Source organism: Mustela nivalis (assembly GCF_964662115.1).
Source record: "Mustela nivalis genome assembly, chromosome: 6".
NCBI classification, from domain to species: domain Eukaryota; kingdom Metazoa; phylum Chordata; class Mammalia; order Carnivora; family Mustelidae; genus Mustela; species Mustela nivalis.
The window spans coordinates 94,686,856-94,701,034 of NC_139025.1; the positions used below are offsets into that span (position 1 = coordinate 94,686,856).

A 14,179-nucleotide genomic window follows, 5' to 3' on the forward strand; every position below is an offset into this window, starting at 1 on the left:
ATTTAAACTTTGATTTTTCTTAAAATTTTCCAAAATACTATACAAAATTTTCTTTTCAGCAAGAAGAAACCAGCTATATAAATATTAGTGGGTATATTAAGAAACTACATACCAAAAAAACAATTAATTTAAATGCAAATGGAGAAAACTCAATGTTACATGATGCCAGTAAAATTTATACTGTGAAAATGAAGACTGAGGTGGGGGTGGTGGCTATAGGAGCATACCAGGTTCTCCAAGAACCCTGATCTCACTGGGTTAAGCCAGATCCTGAGAAGGGAATCAATGAATTCAGAACCACACAGAGCCTTTTCACAAAAGTGCATTAAAGGAGTATATAGGAGTCAGAAGAAATAAAAATAACTTTTAAAGAGAAAGAAAATGACTAATATAATGATCCTTATTGCTCATTCCCTTCATAGTTTAGGAGAATGAGTATCTCAGAAGCCAACAATATCTCTGGGTCTGTGACTGAGTTCATTCTCCTGGGCTTTCATGCCGCAGGGAGATCCAGATCCTCCTCTTTGTCATCTTCTCCCTCATCTACATTCTGACTCTCATGGGGAACACATCCATCATCTGTGCCATGTGTTCAAGCCAGAAACTCCATACACCCATGTACATCCTCCTGGCCAACTTCTCTTTCCTGGAGATCTGCTATGTCAGTTCTGATGTGCCCAAAATGTTGGCCAACATCATCTCTCAGACCAAGAGCATCTCCTATGCTGGCTGCCTGCTCCAGTTCTACTTCTTCTTCTTCTCCATGTGTGCTGCTGAGGGCTACTTTCTGTCTTCAATGTCCTTTGATTGGTTCCTTGTTATCTCTCTACCTCTACATTACCCCACCATCATGACTTACCATCTATGTGCCCGATTAGTGGTTTCTTGCTGGGTAGGTGGATTTCTATCCATACTGATACCTGCTATTCTTATAGTCCTGGGTGCCCTTGTGTGGCCCTAACATCTTTGACCATTTTTTCTGTGATCTGGGACCACTACTGGCTCTCTCCTATGCTCTAGTTCCCCAAACCACTCTAACTTGTGCTACTATAAGCTCTCTTATTATATTCATCACCTTCCTCTACATCCTAGGGTCATACACCTTAGTTTTGCATCCTGTCCTTCGGCTCCCAGCTGGCTCAGGTAGGAACAAAGCTTTTTCTACATGTGCCTCACATTTCTTGGTGGTTTCCCTGTTCTATGTCTCAGTCATGGTGATGTATGTGAGTCCAGGCTCCAGAAGCCACCCTGGGACACAGAAATTTGTGACCCTGTTTTACTGCATGGCAACCCCATTCTTTAATCCTTTGATTTACAGCCTTAAGAACAAAGATATGAAAGATGCTCTCAAGAAAGTCCTTCTGACATAGAGATCTCCACCATCAAAAGAAATTTTTAAAAATACAGAGAAATGATATAAATTTTCTTATCATTCTCTCAAGAATACCAAATTTCTCTCACTGCGGGAAAAATATCTTCTGGGCATATCAGAGTGTTTGATTTCTTATTCTTATGAAAGTGAGATTTTTTACACATAAAGAAACCTCATCTTGTCTCAAAAGCAAATACCCATAGTCTGAAAGGTCTCTTATAGAACGTTCTGTACAGTTTTCATTCATCAATGTGTCATTTCTCTATTTTGGTCATTTTTTTGAAGTCTGAGAGCAAATGTATTCAAGTTGATTTGTATGAAGCTAAGACTTGTATCTTTGCTTTTACCCTACTACTATTTTTTGATTCAAAGTTATCACTATTTTTTCTTCCCAATTATTCTATAATGAAACATAGCATCTACTCATTGCATTAACAAAAATTCTATTGCTCCATTTATAACATCAAGGAATTAGTATCTGTCACTGAAACAGTAGTGTTTTTTTTTTTTAATTTATGTTTTATTACCAAGCATTGGTAAAGTGTCCAGGGTGTGCAGCAAATGAAAATGGGATATGATACAATTGCTTCTTAGAGGAAATTCTTAGTCCAGTTTTGAAGAGGATACATAGAAAGGCATGCACACATTCACATATGCCAAATTATTAAGTATTCTTTACCCAGACCTGAGTTTCAGCACCTTCTAAGCTCTGAGTAGAGGAACATTTACTGTTACAGAAAATAGGCATCAGAAATCAGGGAACAGACTGTCAAAGTATAAGATACTTACAGGCAGCCAGCACTTAACACAAAATTTTTGACTTGGCCTGATCATCTGCCTTTATTGGGAAATATTCATATTTTAGACCAGAGCACAAAATTTCCTTTCTTGGGCAAGGGGTGGTTTTTGAAGCTGTCTCCTATATGTTGGGAAAAAAGCTAACAATTTTACTGATAATGTCCAACCCAGACCAGAACTGATTTAGTATTCCACATAAAAATAGATATCTTAAAGTCTTCCTCCAAGTTATTTTGGCATTGGGATATTTTCTGTAATAGAATATGCTAAATGAAAAAGCTTCATAGACCACTGGAGGAAAATTCACAACAACCTCCAATACCAAAGAGTTAGTTTCTCCTTGTCCTTGGCAAATTACTGGGACTGCACCTACCAGAGGTAGTAGGTACTACTCTTATGTAATTATAACAGGGTTCTTACTTGTATACAATAGAAGTTGACTCTGGCTGATTAAGCATGGCAATGGAAAAAACTGTTGATGGGATATCAGGAATTTCACAGAATCAATCAAAGCTGAAAAACTAGAGTTGAGGCTCAGCTTCAAAGACCAATGTGCAAATTATTCTGCAGAACTGGTCAGATGAAAAATCACCATCACAAGAGCCATCCTGCTGCCATGCGCCAGCAGATGTCACACTTTCAACCACTGCCAATTCTGTGCTAGGAGCTTGTCTTTCCTGCAATAACTGCATATGTGCTTCATTACTATGTTTAATGTTTATCCAAAGATGAGCTCCAAGTCTGGTAATGTGATTCTCCCAGCCATAAAAAATGATTGAGATATTAGGCAGCCAAAACAAAAGAAAATGCCCACTCTAACAACCCATTTATTTCGACTCCCTATTATATCCCTGGGCCCTCTTCCCTTTAGAAGTTACACAAGGTAGGACTTAACTAAATGATCCATACGTAATAGCAGTGAAGTAGATGCAGGATGAGAAAAGGGAAGTAAACTTCTCTATGGGTAGCTGAGGGCTTATCTATCTCATGATGAGTGCTGGTAGAACATACTCTGATTCTGATAAGTTATTGCTGCATTATCTGTGACTCTGAGAAACAGAAGTTCAACTAAAGGGAAAAAAGTCTTCCACTCTCTAGAAAAGACTCCAGCTGCAGTGAAATTTAGTGCTGCCCACTCACCTTTCTTAGAACTGGTGAAGAATGGATAAAGAATAAGATTCTTTACTTATTCTTTTACTTTGAGTCAGAATTTTTTTTTCCTCTGGGGGTATACATGGACCATAATTAACCAAATAAATGAGATTTCTATATCTAGGTCTTCATAGTGTCTGAAAAAGATATTCATATTTCAAAATAAAATATTTAAGATATTTTTTATTTTGGTCTAAATGTTATATACACAGAATTTTCAATAACCAAGGCTTGCTTCGCTACCTAGAGATGAATAATAGTTTCCTTTCTCTATATTTTTTTTAATTACACAAGTAATACATTTTACAATGAATTAATTTTCATTGTAAAAGACCAAATAGTACAAAATAATGAAAATCCTCATATCTCCGTACTTCCATATGTCTCTTTAGCAGTGTCTTCAGTTTGGTGGGTATATTTCTAGACCTTTCTTCAGTGTGTTTATATATAAAAACATAAATTCTGGATTTTGAATGGCTATGTAGATTGGATTATACTTGAAAATTGCTCTATTACTGACTGACCCTCACACTCACCCCCTCCAACTCTCATCTAAAAAGCAATGTCTGAGAAGGAAATTTTATCTAGCTTCTGAAAGAACTTCTGACTGTTGGTCTGGAACACATTAGGGCAATGAATCTGAAGATACAATTCTTCAGGAAAGACCCATCCTAGGATGTAGTTCATGATGTGTGAGAACACTATTTCCATGACATAGAGGACTCAGGATGTTCTTCTGCTACCAAATCATGATTAAGATGAAGAAAACCTGTGAACATCGGGGTGCATGTGGCCTTTTGAATCTGTATATTTGTACCCTTTGGGTAAATACCTAGTAGCGCAATGCTGGATTGTTCGGTAGTTCTATTTTTAACTTTTTGAGGAAACACGAGATGAGAAATTCTGGCTAATGTGTACAGTTTAAATGCAGGTTAGTCTTATTCTGCTATGGGACAATAAAGTAAATTCCCCTGGTATATTTAATAACTACATATATACATTTTTATATTTTAATTCCTTCTAGGTTTTCATATGGAAATAACTGCCTTCACTGAAAACTTTGGTATTACTAAGGAAATCTAACATTGTCTATGAGATCAATTTAAATATGAGACACATAATTTAAAAATTACAAGAGAGATTTCCATATTTTAACAAAAAAGCAGTGGAGAGTAATTAATGTTAGCTCTTCTTTGAGATGTTATAAGACCTGTCCTTTCTACCTTCTTCTTAATGGCAATAAAGGTCATTTGTGTTCCAATGACATATTTTTCAGGATTATCAAAGTACTACACTGGCTTTTTCTGCCCCCAGATAATCTCTTTCTTCTTATCACATCCAGGTAAGAGAATTGTGCGGTCTGACATATCTTCAATTCAGATTCAGATCAGTCTTGAGTCTGTCAAACTTTTCAATGGTATATCTCCAGGTATACTTTTGAACCGAAATCTTCTTGCCTTTCTTAATGCAAGTATTTTAATGTGATTCTCTAATTATGCTTGTTAAAATTTCCTACCCTCAACTGCCTAGTTTCTAAGCTCACTTAAAATATTAAAGAGCCAAAACAGAACCACTTTACTTTCTTTGGGGCTCGTCTCAAAATTCAGATTAAAAGAAGCCTTCCCAGACTATACTATTTAAAAAGAGAACCTCCTCCCCCACCCCCACTCTTATTATTATCTGTTCCCTTCACCTGCTTATTTTTCTTCAGAGTATTTAGCACCATCAGAACTATATTCTATTCTAGGGGCACCTGCCTGGCTCAGTCAATGGAGCATGTAACTCTTTTTTTTTTTTTAATTTTTTATTTCCTTTCACTGAAACAGTATTCATTGTTTTTGCACCACACCCAGTGCTCCATGCAATCCATGCCCTCTCTAATACCCACCACCTGGTTCCCCCAACCTCCCATCCAACATATAGATGTTTTTTTGTTTTTTTATCCATTCTGATACCCTGTGTCTTTTGATTGGGGAATTTAGCCCATTAACATTCAGGATAACTATTGAGAGAAATGAATTTAGTGCCATTGTATTGCCTGTAAGGTGACTGTCACTGTATATTGTCTCTGTTCATTTCTGATCTACTACTTTTAGGCTCTCTCTTTGCTTAGAGGACCCTTTTCAATATTTCCTGTAGAGCTGGTTTGGTGTTTGCAAATTCTTTCAGTTTTTGTTTGTCCTGGAAGCTTTTAATCTCTCCTTCTATTTTCAATGATAGCCTAGCTGGATATAGTATTCTTGGCTGCATGCTATTCTTGTTTAGTGCTCTGAATATATCATGCCAGCTCTTTCTGGCCTGCCAGGTCTCTTTGGATAAGTCTACTGCCAATCTAATATTTTTACCATTGTATGTTACAGACTTCTTTTCCCAGGCTGCTTTCAGGATTTTCTCTTTGTCATTAAGACTTGTAAATTTTACTATTAGGTGATGGGGTGTGGACCTATTCTTGTTGATTTTGAGGGGCTTCTCTGAACCTCCTGGATTTTGATGCTTGTTCCCTTTGCCATAGTGGGGAAATCCTCTCTAATAATTCTCTCCAGTACACTTTATGCTCCCCTCTCTCTTTCTTCTTCTTCTGGAGTCCCAATTATTCTAATGTTGTTTCATCTTATGGTGTCACTTATCTCTCAAATTCTCCCCTCATGGTCCAGTAGCTGTTTGTCCCTCTTTTGCTCAGCTTCTTTATTCTCTGTCGTTTGGTCTTCTATGTAGCTAATTCTTTCTTCTCCCTCATTGATCCTAGAGGTGAGAGCCTCCATTTTTTATTGCATCTCATTAATAGCTTTTTTGATTTCAACTTGGTTAGATTTTAGTTCTTTTATTTCTCCAGGGAGGGCTTTTATATCTCCCGAGAGCATTTCTCTAATATCTTCCATGCCTTTTTTGAGCCTGGCTAGAACCTTGAGAATCGTAATTCTGAACTCTAGATCTGACATATTACCAATGTCTGTATTGATTAGGTCTCTAGCCTTCTGTACTGCCTCTTGTTCTTTTTTTTTGTGGTGAATTTTTCCGCCTTGTCATTTTGCCCAGATAAGAGTATATGAAGGAGCAAGTAAAATACTAAAAGGGTGGCAACAACCCCAGGAAAATATGCTTTAACCAAATCAGAAGAGATCCCAAATCGTGAGGGGGGTGAAAGGGGATAAAAAGAGGTTCAGAAAGAAAAAAAAAAGCAAATAAAAGAAACAATTAAAGAAAGAAACAAAGAAAGAAAAAGTATAAAAAAATAAAAATATATATATTAGATAAACTAGTTAAAAAATGTTAAGAAAGAAAAGTGTTAAAAAAAATTTAGCAGCAGAAGAGGAAAAAAATTGAAAGACAAAACAAAACAAAAAATTAAATTAACTCCAAGACTAAAGAATCATGGGGAGAAAGCCATGAGTTCCAAGCTTTGCTTTCTCCTCCCCTGGAATTTTGCTGCTCTCCTTGGTACTGAAAGTGCACTCCTTGGTAGGTGAACTTGGTCCTGGCTGGATTTCTTGTTGATCTTCTAGGGGAGGGACCTGTTGTAGTGATTCTCAAGCGTCTTTGCCCCAGGCAGAATTGCACTGCCGTTACCAAGGGCTGGGCTGAATAATCTGCTCAGGTTTGCTTTCCGAAGCTTTTGTTCCCTGAGCGCTTTCTGTAGAGTTCTGGAGGATGGGAATGAAAATGGCGGCCTCCTGGTCTCCAGCCCGGAGGAGCCAAGAGCCTGGGGCCCCATTCCTCAGTGTGCCCTCAGAGAACTGGGCCCAATTACTCCTGACTCTCTGGCCTCCGGCCACACTCTGAGCTCACCGAGCCTGCAACCAGTTCAAGGTAACCCCGAGCTGGGAGCTCACTCCTCAGCTCTGTCTCTGTAGCTGGCTTCCCTGTTCTAATACCTGTAAACTCTGTGACACTCAAACACCCCCGATCCTTCTGTGACCCTGCGGGACCTGAGGCCACGCTGACCCCGCATGGGCTTCACCACGGTTTAGCCTCTTGAGCGATGTCCCTCAGTGGAAGAGACTTAAAAGTCCTGATTTTGTGCTCCATTGCTCCACCACTTGCCGGGAGCTGGCCCCTACCCCCGGGTTTTATCTTCCCTTTGTTTTGGATTCACTTCTCTGCCAGTCCTGCCTCTCAGAAAGTGGTTGATTTTCTGTTTCTAGAATTGCTGTTCTTCTTCTCTTTCATCTGGCATTAGATTTGTAGGTGTTTGTAATCTTTAGATAAGCTATCTAGTTTATCTCCTGCTAGATGAAGTAGTGTCAGCCTGCTACTTCTCCGCCATCTTGACTCCTCCTCAGAAGAATTTTTTTTTTTTTAAGATTTTATTTATCTGACAGACAGAGATCACAAGCAGGCAGAGAGAGAGATGAGGAAGCAGGCTCCCCGCTGAGCAGAGAGCACGATGTGGGGCTCGATTTCAGGACCCTGGGATCATGACTTGAGCTGAAGGCAGAGGCTTAAACCCACAGAGCCACCCAGGCGCCCCAACGGCAGAAATTTTTAATAGCATTCCTAGGAGGAGAAGGTAGGAAGAGGGGGAAAAAAAAAAAGGAAGACTAAAGAAAAACCAATTTATTTATTTATTTTTTATTTTCAGCATAACAGTATTCATTATTTTTGCACCACACCCAGTCCTCCATGCAATCCATGCCCTCTATAATAAACCAATCTTTAAAAGTCTTTAAGGAAAATCATGGTAAATTTAACAATATGCTGGTGGTTTTTTAGGGCACACTTATCAGGAAACATCAGAACATATGTTCTGCACGCCTGCGTGGCTCAGTGGGTTAAGCGTCTGCCTTCTGCTCAGGTCATGATCTCAGGGTCCTGGGATCAAGCCCCATTTTAGGCTCTCTGCTCAGTTGAGAGCTTTCTTTCCCCTCTATCTCTGCCTGCTTCTCTGCCTACCTGTGGTCTCTCTCTGTCAAATAAATAACATCTTTTAAAAAAAAGAACATATGTTCTATGTGATTAATAACATTTGTATCTAGCACCCAAATGTTATGCAAAAGGAATTTATAACACATGGGCACATATTTGTGCATGGGGATACTTATTCACAGTATCACACAGATAGTGAGTCCAAGCAAGTTGAAATAGGAAAAAAAAAAAATATCTTGAATGTCCTTCAGGTTAGTTTAGGAGTTTCTTTCTGTCTTTTATCCACCTACATACCTATTGGCCTCTGCATTTCTTTCTTACTTTCTCTATAGAAACCTGCTCTTAGGAAAGTGTCAGTAGCTCCTTCTGCCTAATTTTAAGTTTCATGCTTTTCGAGTACTCACTTACCCGTTATTTCATGCTTCTCTGGGTTGTCAATTGTAAGCTTCAGGGAGCATTCTGAAAGTTATAGTCTCCTACTCTTTCTCTGCTTTTATTTTTCTGGATCTACCACTATTGCCTGTTAGTAACAGATGAAATTGCATACCATTCTTTAATCTATTTCTTCTGTTCTCATTTATATACCTTCTGTTCCTGTGCTTCTCAAATTGTGCTCCTCAAAGAGACTGAGAACAGACATGCATCAGAGGAACATTACACTGCATAAATAGAATTCTTGGGGAAAAGAAGCCCCAAACAGTGACTCTCACAGTGACCAGCATTTTGCTCTTGTCAGGACAAAGAAGTATTGTCAATGTAGGCCCAGATAGAGACCTGAATGTTTTCATCATCCCTAACCTTTCTTGTTATGTCAACTGGTGGAAAAACATGTGGGTATTGAAGATGTGCAGGTGGAGAGGGGGCTCATATCCTCCCCTCTTTCTCAGAGTGCAGACACAGTATCCACAGCCCATGCTGAGGATGCCTGGATTCCAGCTGCCATCAGATCAGCTCCTGAAACCAGGTGTTTAGAGACTGATCACCTTCCTAGCTTCATTTCCTCTTGCTTCTTTTTTATTTTTCCCATTTGTCCATTCTCTTCCTGCTAGTTCTGTTTTATACACTCATTTTCTCAGTTACTTTTTACATTTGCCTTATATTTTATTCCTTTATTTCCCTTGAAGCTTCTCTCCATCAACCTTTTGCTTTTCCTTCCTGATTGCTCTCTTTCTTGTCATTTTCTTTCTCTCCTTTGTCCACATTCTTTGAGTGTGAATTCATTTTCACTCTGTTTTGGGCATGTATTCTATCATTGTATTCAGTGCTTGTCTTTCCATTAATTCTGAAACAATAGATGGTTTTTCTCCAAGGTAAGGGAGCACAGTATGTACTTCCTAGGTGTTCCATTCTAATGGATTTCTTTAAAATTCAATTAGCCAATTTATAGTGCATCATTAATTTCAGCTATAGAGTTTAGTAATTCATCAGTTCCGTATAACACCCAGTGCCAATGGATTCTTCTACAGATTGGAAAGCATGGCTTGCTCTTCACTGGTAAGAATTTGTCCTGAACATTACCTTTTTGAAATTTACTTAGTCTCACCCATTCATTAGTTAATTCACATTCTCAAATATTTTGTTTAACTCATCTGATAAAAATAAAGTGACTTATCTTTGTACTGTAAAGTAAATCTTAAAACCACCCCTGATGACATGAATCTATTTAATGAAATTTTGTAAATAAGTGTGGTTTCTGATATGATATTGATTCTCCTGTTTTAATAAGTAAAATACATTCTTTCCCTTTACTATGAGTTTTGACAAATGTGGGTTAAATCTGAAGAATATAAAAAAAATTTTAATTGATACTACAGTTGATATTATACACAACTTTATTCACTTACACAAATTTCACCCAGACAACTAGTTATCAATTCAGTGGGATAGCTAAATTGGATGATGGGAACCTCCACTGTCCTTTAATATTTTACAATTTTGGATAGTATCATGAATGTTACAGGAGGGATCCTTCTTTGGGAATTATTCCATCTTACTGAAGTCACTAGTTCTGCAATTTGGTAACCATATAATCTTAGGCAAGTCAGTTAGTCTTTTAAAATGTGAATTTTTTTAATTTATAAATAGTAATATATCTGCTCTCTCTACTGCACAAACTGAATATGAAGATCAAATGAGATAATAGCCAAGATGCATCTATGCAAATTAACCTAGGAAAGCCCTTAGTAATTAGACAAATTCTAGTAAAAAATGCTAAGTGGATCTAGTATCAGGAGATTTATTTTATTTTTATTTACTTATTTTCTTGTCACTGTGCTGGGGTTAATCTCAGAGATGGTGACTGTTTCAATCTGAGTCACTTCAGGGTAAATATTTGTGTTGTTTCAGGGAAGTCTGTAGTTTTCTAACCTAATTCAGCTAGGTTTTGTGAAGCAAATTTTTCCTGTGTTAAGATCTTTAACTCAGCTCCTTATGTTAATTTTGCTGGGACCATATGCAGGAGAAGAAACTCATGCCAGTTGAGTGTGGAAATGAAGACATTTGCACGCTTGTGAAGTCCATGAAATCTGTCTCTGGACTTGACCTGCCGTTTGTGACTTGTGACTTCTGATTTTCTTCTCCCCCATCTCTGATTTACCATGGGGGAAAATTTAGTCATTTGAATAATACACAAAGGTAAACCCAAATGTTGAATCTCCTTAAGCTATTGGCATTTTAATTTTTTTGTAATAATGCAATTAAAGACTTTAGTCCCATTAAAACAATACTATTTATGAGGGGTGCTGGTGGGAGGTATATTTTAGAGATAAGGTAGAAAGGGCTGTCTGAATTTAGATTACTCTTTCTCTTTCTGCAGATTAATTCTGTTCTGGTGCATTCTAAGGCAGCAGGTGTCCCAGACAGATAGTATAATTTTTTTTTTCTATTCTCCTCTCAGTTTCTCTTTTTTGATTGTTTCTTTGTTTTCAATTTTTATTTAATCACTTCCAGGTTCATATTTTTGTCACATTTCTTAAATTAGAAACTCTAATTATATTAAATTTAGAAAAAGCAACATGTTTTTTATACATGTATACATTCTTACATGAGTTACTAACATGCTTTTAAAAGTCTGAGAAAGTTTACCCAGAATCTTTCAGCTGCTTTAGAGAAATTTGTGCAAAAATTTAAAAGTCTCATGTATTTACCTTTATTAATTAGAAAAAGAATATAATGATTTATACATATTGATTAGACTGAGTCTATAGGTTGAAAACTAAAATTCTTTTTCAACTATTGATAACCCAACAAGGATTTTTGATTCAAGATTTATTGCTAATCTTGCAACATTTTTTTAAATTATTTATTTCTTTTCAGTGTAACAGAATTCATTCTTTATGCACCATTCCCAGTGCTCCATGCAATACATGCCCTCCATAGTACCCACCACCTGGCTCCCCCAACCTCCCACCCCCCACCCCTTTAAAACCCTCAGATTGTTTTTCAGAGTCCATAGTCTCTCATGGCTCACCTCCCCTTCCAATTTCCCTCAACTCCTTTCTCCCCTCCATCTCCCCATGTCCTCCATGTTATTTGTTATGCTCCACAAATAAGTGAAACCATATGATAATTGACTCTCTCTGCTTGACTTATTTCACTCAGCATAATCCTTCCAGTCCCAACCATGTTGCGACAAAAGTTGGGTATTCATCCTTTCAGATGGAGGCATAATACTCCATTGTGTATATGGACCACACCTTCCTTATGCATTCATCCTTTGAAGGGCATCTTGGTTCTTTCCACAGTTTGGCGACCATGGCCATTGCTGCTATAAACATTGCGGTACAGATGGCCCTTCTTTTCACCACATCTGTATCTTTGAGGTAAATAACCAGTAGTGCAATTGCAAGGAAGCTCTATTTGTAATTTCTTGAGGAATCTCCACACTGTTTCCCAAAGTGGCTGCACCAACTTGCATTCTCACAAACAGTGTGAGAGGGTTCCCCTTTCTCCACATCCTCTCCAACACATGTTATTTCCTGTCTTGCTAATGTTAGCCATTCTAACTGGTGTGAGGTGGTATCTCAATGTGATTTTAATTTAAGTCTCCCTGATGGCTGGTGATGATGAACTTGTTTTCATGTCTCTGCTAGCCATTTGTATGTCTTCATTGAAGAAGTGTCTGTTCATGTCTTCTGTCCATTTTTTGATATGATTATCTGTTTTGTGTGTATTGAGTTTGAGAAGTTCTTTATAGATCCTGGATATCAACCTTTTGTCTGTACTGTCATTTGTGATTATCTTCTCCCATTCGATGGGTTATCTCTTTGTTTTCTTCACTGTGCATAAGCTTTTGATCTTGACGAAGTCCTAAAAGTTCATTTTCTCTTTTATTTCCTTTGCCTTTGGAGACATATCTTGAAAAAAGTTGCTGTGGTTGATATCAAAGAGATTACTGCCTATGTTATCCTCTAGGAATCTGATGTATTCCTGTCTCATGTTGAGGTCTTTTATCCATTTCAAGTTTATCTTTGTGTATGGTGTAAGAGAATGGTCGAGTTTCATTCTTCTACATATAGCTGTCCAGTTTTCCCAGCACCATTTATTGAAGAGACTGTCTTTTTCCACTGCATATTTTTTCTGCTTTGTTGGAGATTCTTTGACCATAAAGTTGAGGGTCCGTATTGGGGTTCTCTACTCTGTTCCACTGGTCTATGTGTGTTTTTATGCCAGTACCATGCTGTCTTGGTGATCACAGATTTGTGGTAAAGCTTGAAATCAGGTAACGTGATATTCCCAGTATTGTTTTTTTTTTTTTTTTTTTTAACATTTCCTTAGCAATTTGGGGTCTCTTCTGGTTCCACACAAATTTTAGGATTATTTGCTCCAGCTCCAGAAATACCGGTGGAATTTTGATCAGAATGGCTTTAAAAGTATAGATTGCTCTAGGCAGTATAGACATTTTAACAATGATTATTCTTCCCATCCAAGAGAATGGAATGGTCTTCCATCTTTTGGGGTCTTCTTCAATTTCTTTCATGAGTGTTCTGTAGTTCCTCCAGTACACATCCTTTACCTCTTTGGTTAAGTTTATTCCCAGGTATCTTATAGTTCTTGGTGCTATAGTCAATGGAATTGATTCTCTAATTTCCCTTTCTGTATTTTCATTGTTAGTGTATAAGACAGGAAGTGATTTCTGTATATTGATTTTGTATCCTGCCACATTACTGAATTGCTGAAAGAGTAGTTTGGGGGTGGAGTCTTTTGGGTTTTCCATATAAAGTATCAAGTCTTCTGTGAAGAGAGAGAGTTTGACTTCTTCATTGTCAATTTGGATACCTTTTATTTCTCTTTGTTGTCTGATTGCTGTTGCTAGGACTTCTAATACTATGTTGAACAAGAGTGGTGAGAATGGGCATCCTTGTTGTGTTCCTGATCTCAACCGGAAAACTATGGCTTTTTCCATAGAAGATGATATTTGCCGTGGGTTTTTCATTGAATGATTTTATGAAGTTCAGGAATGTTCCCTCTACCCCTATACTCCAGCATCCATTCCTGATTAAAATGGTTCAGTTTCACTTAAATATGAAGCATGACCAAATATTTCAGCTCCTTAGGGTTCAAGTGCTACTCTCAAACAATGGGCTATCCTCCTCTTTTTGATGAAAAAAGAGTAATTGATCATTCCTGAGTCATTCTTTAAATATATGTTCTCATGGTGGGACTTAGTAAATTCTGAAATATGCTCTCTAATTTGTGATGCAATAGGGAATATGCTTTGGGGTTTTATGGCTACCTTAAGCATTGAGGATGCATCCAATGGCAATTATTAGAATGTCAAAAAAAATTAGAAAAATAGTAAGACAAGAATATTTTTTTAATTTATTTTTATTGTAACAGTATTCATGTTTTTGCACCACACCCAGTGCTCCATGCAATATATATATATATATATATATATATATATATATATATCCACCTCTAAAACATTAGTCAGAAGACAACCAAAAAAAAAATATATATATATATAGTGAGATTTTATTTAAGCAAAATTTA

General features: G+C 37.3%; 1 protein-coding gene across 1 annotated transcript in view; it reads left to right on the plus strand.

Annotated features, from left to right (window-relative positions):
- LOC309866631 (olfactory receptor 11H6-like) overlaps positions 1-14,179 on the plus strand; it is a gene marked incomplete at both ends in the record, with an annotated part of 134,739 nt that overhangs the window by 15,868 nt on the left and 104,692 nt on the right. Inside the window, 2 exon segments of the mRNA XM_082734435.1 lie at positions 423-492; positions 495-588. Of these exon segments, the coding sequence (XP_082590561.1) occupies positions 423-492; positions 495-588 (164 nt within the window).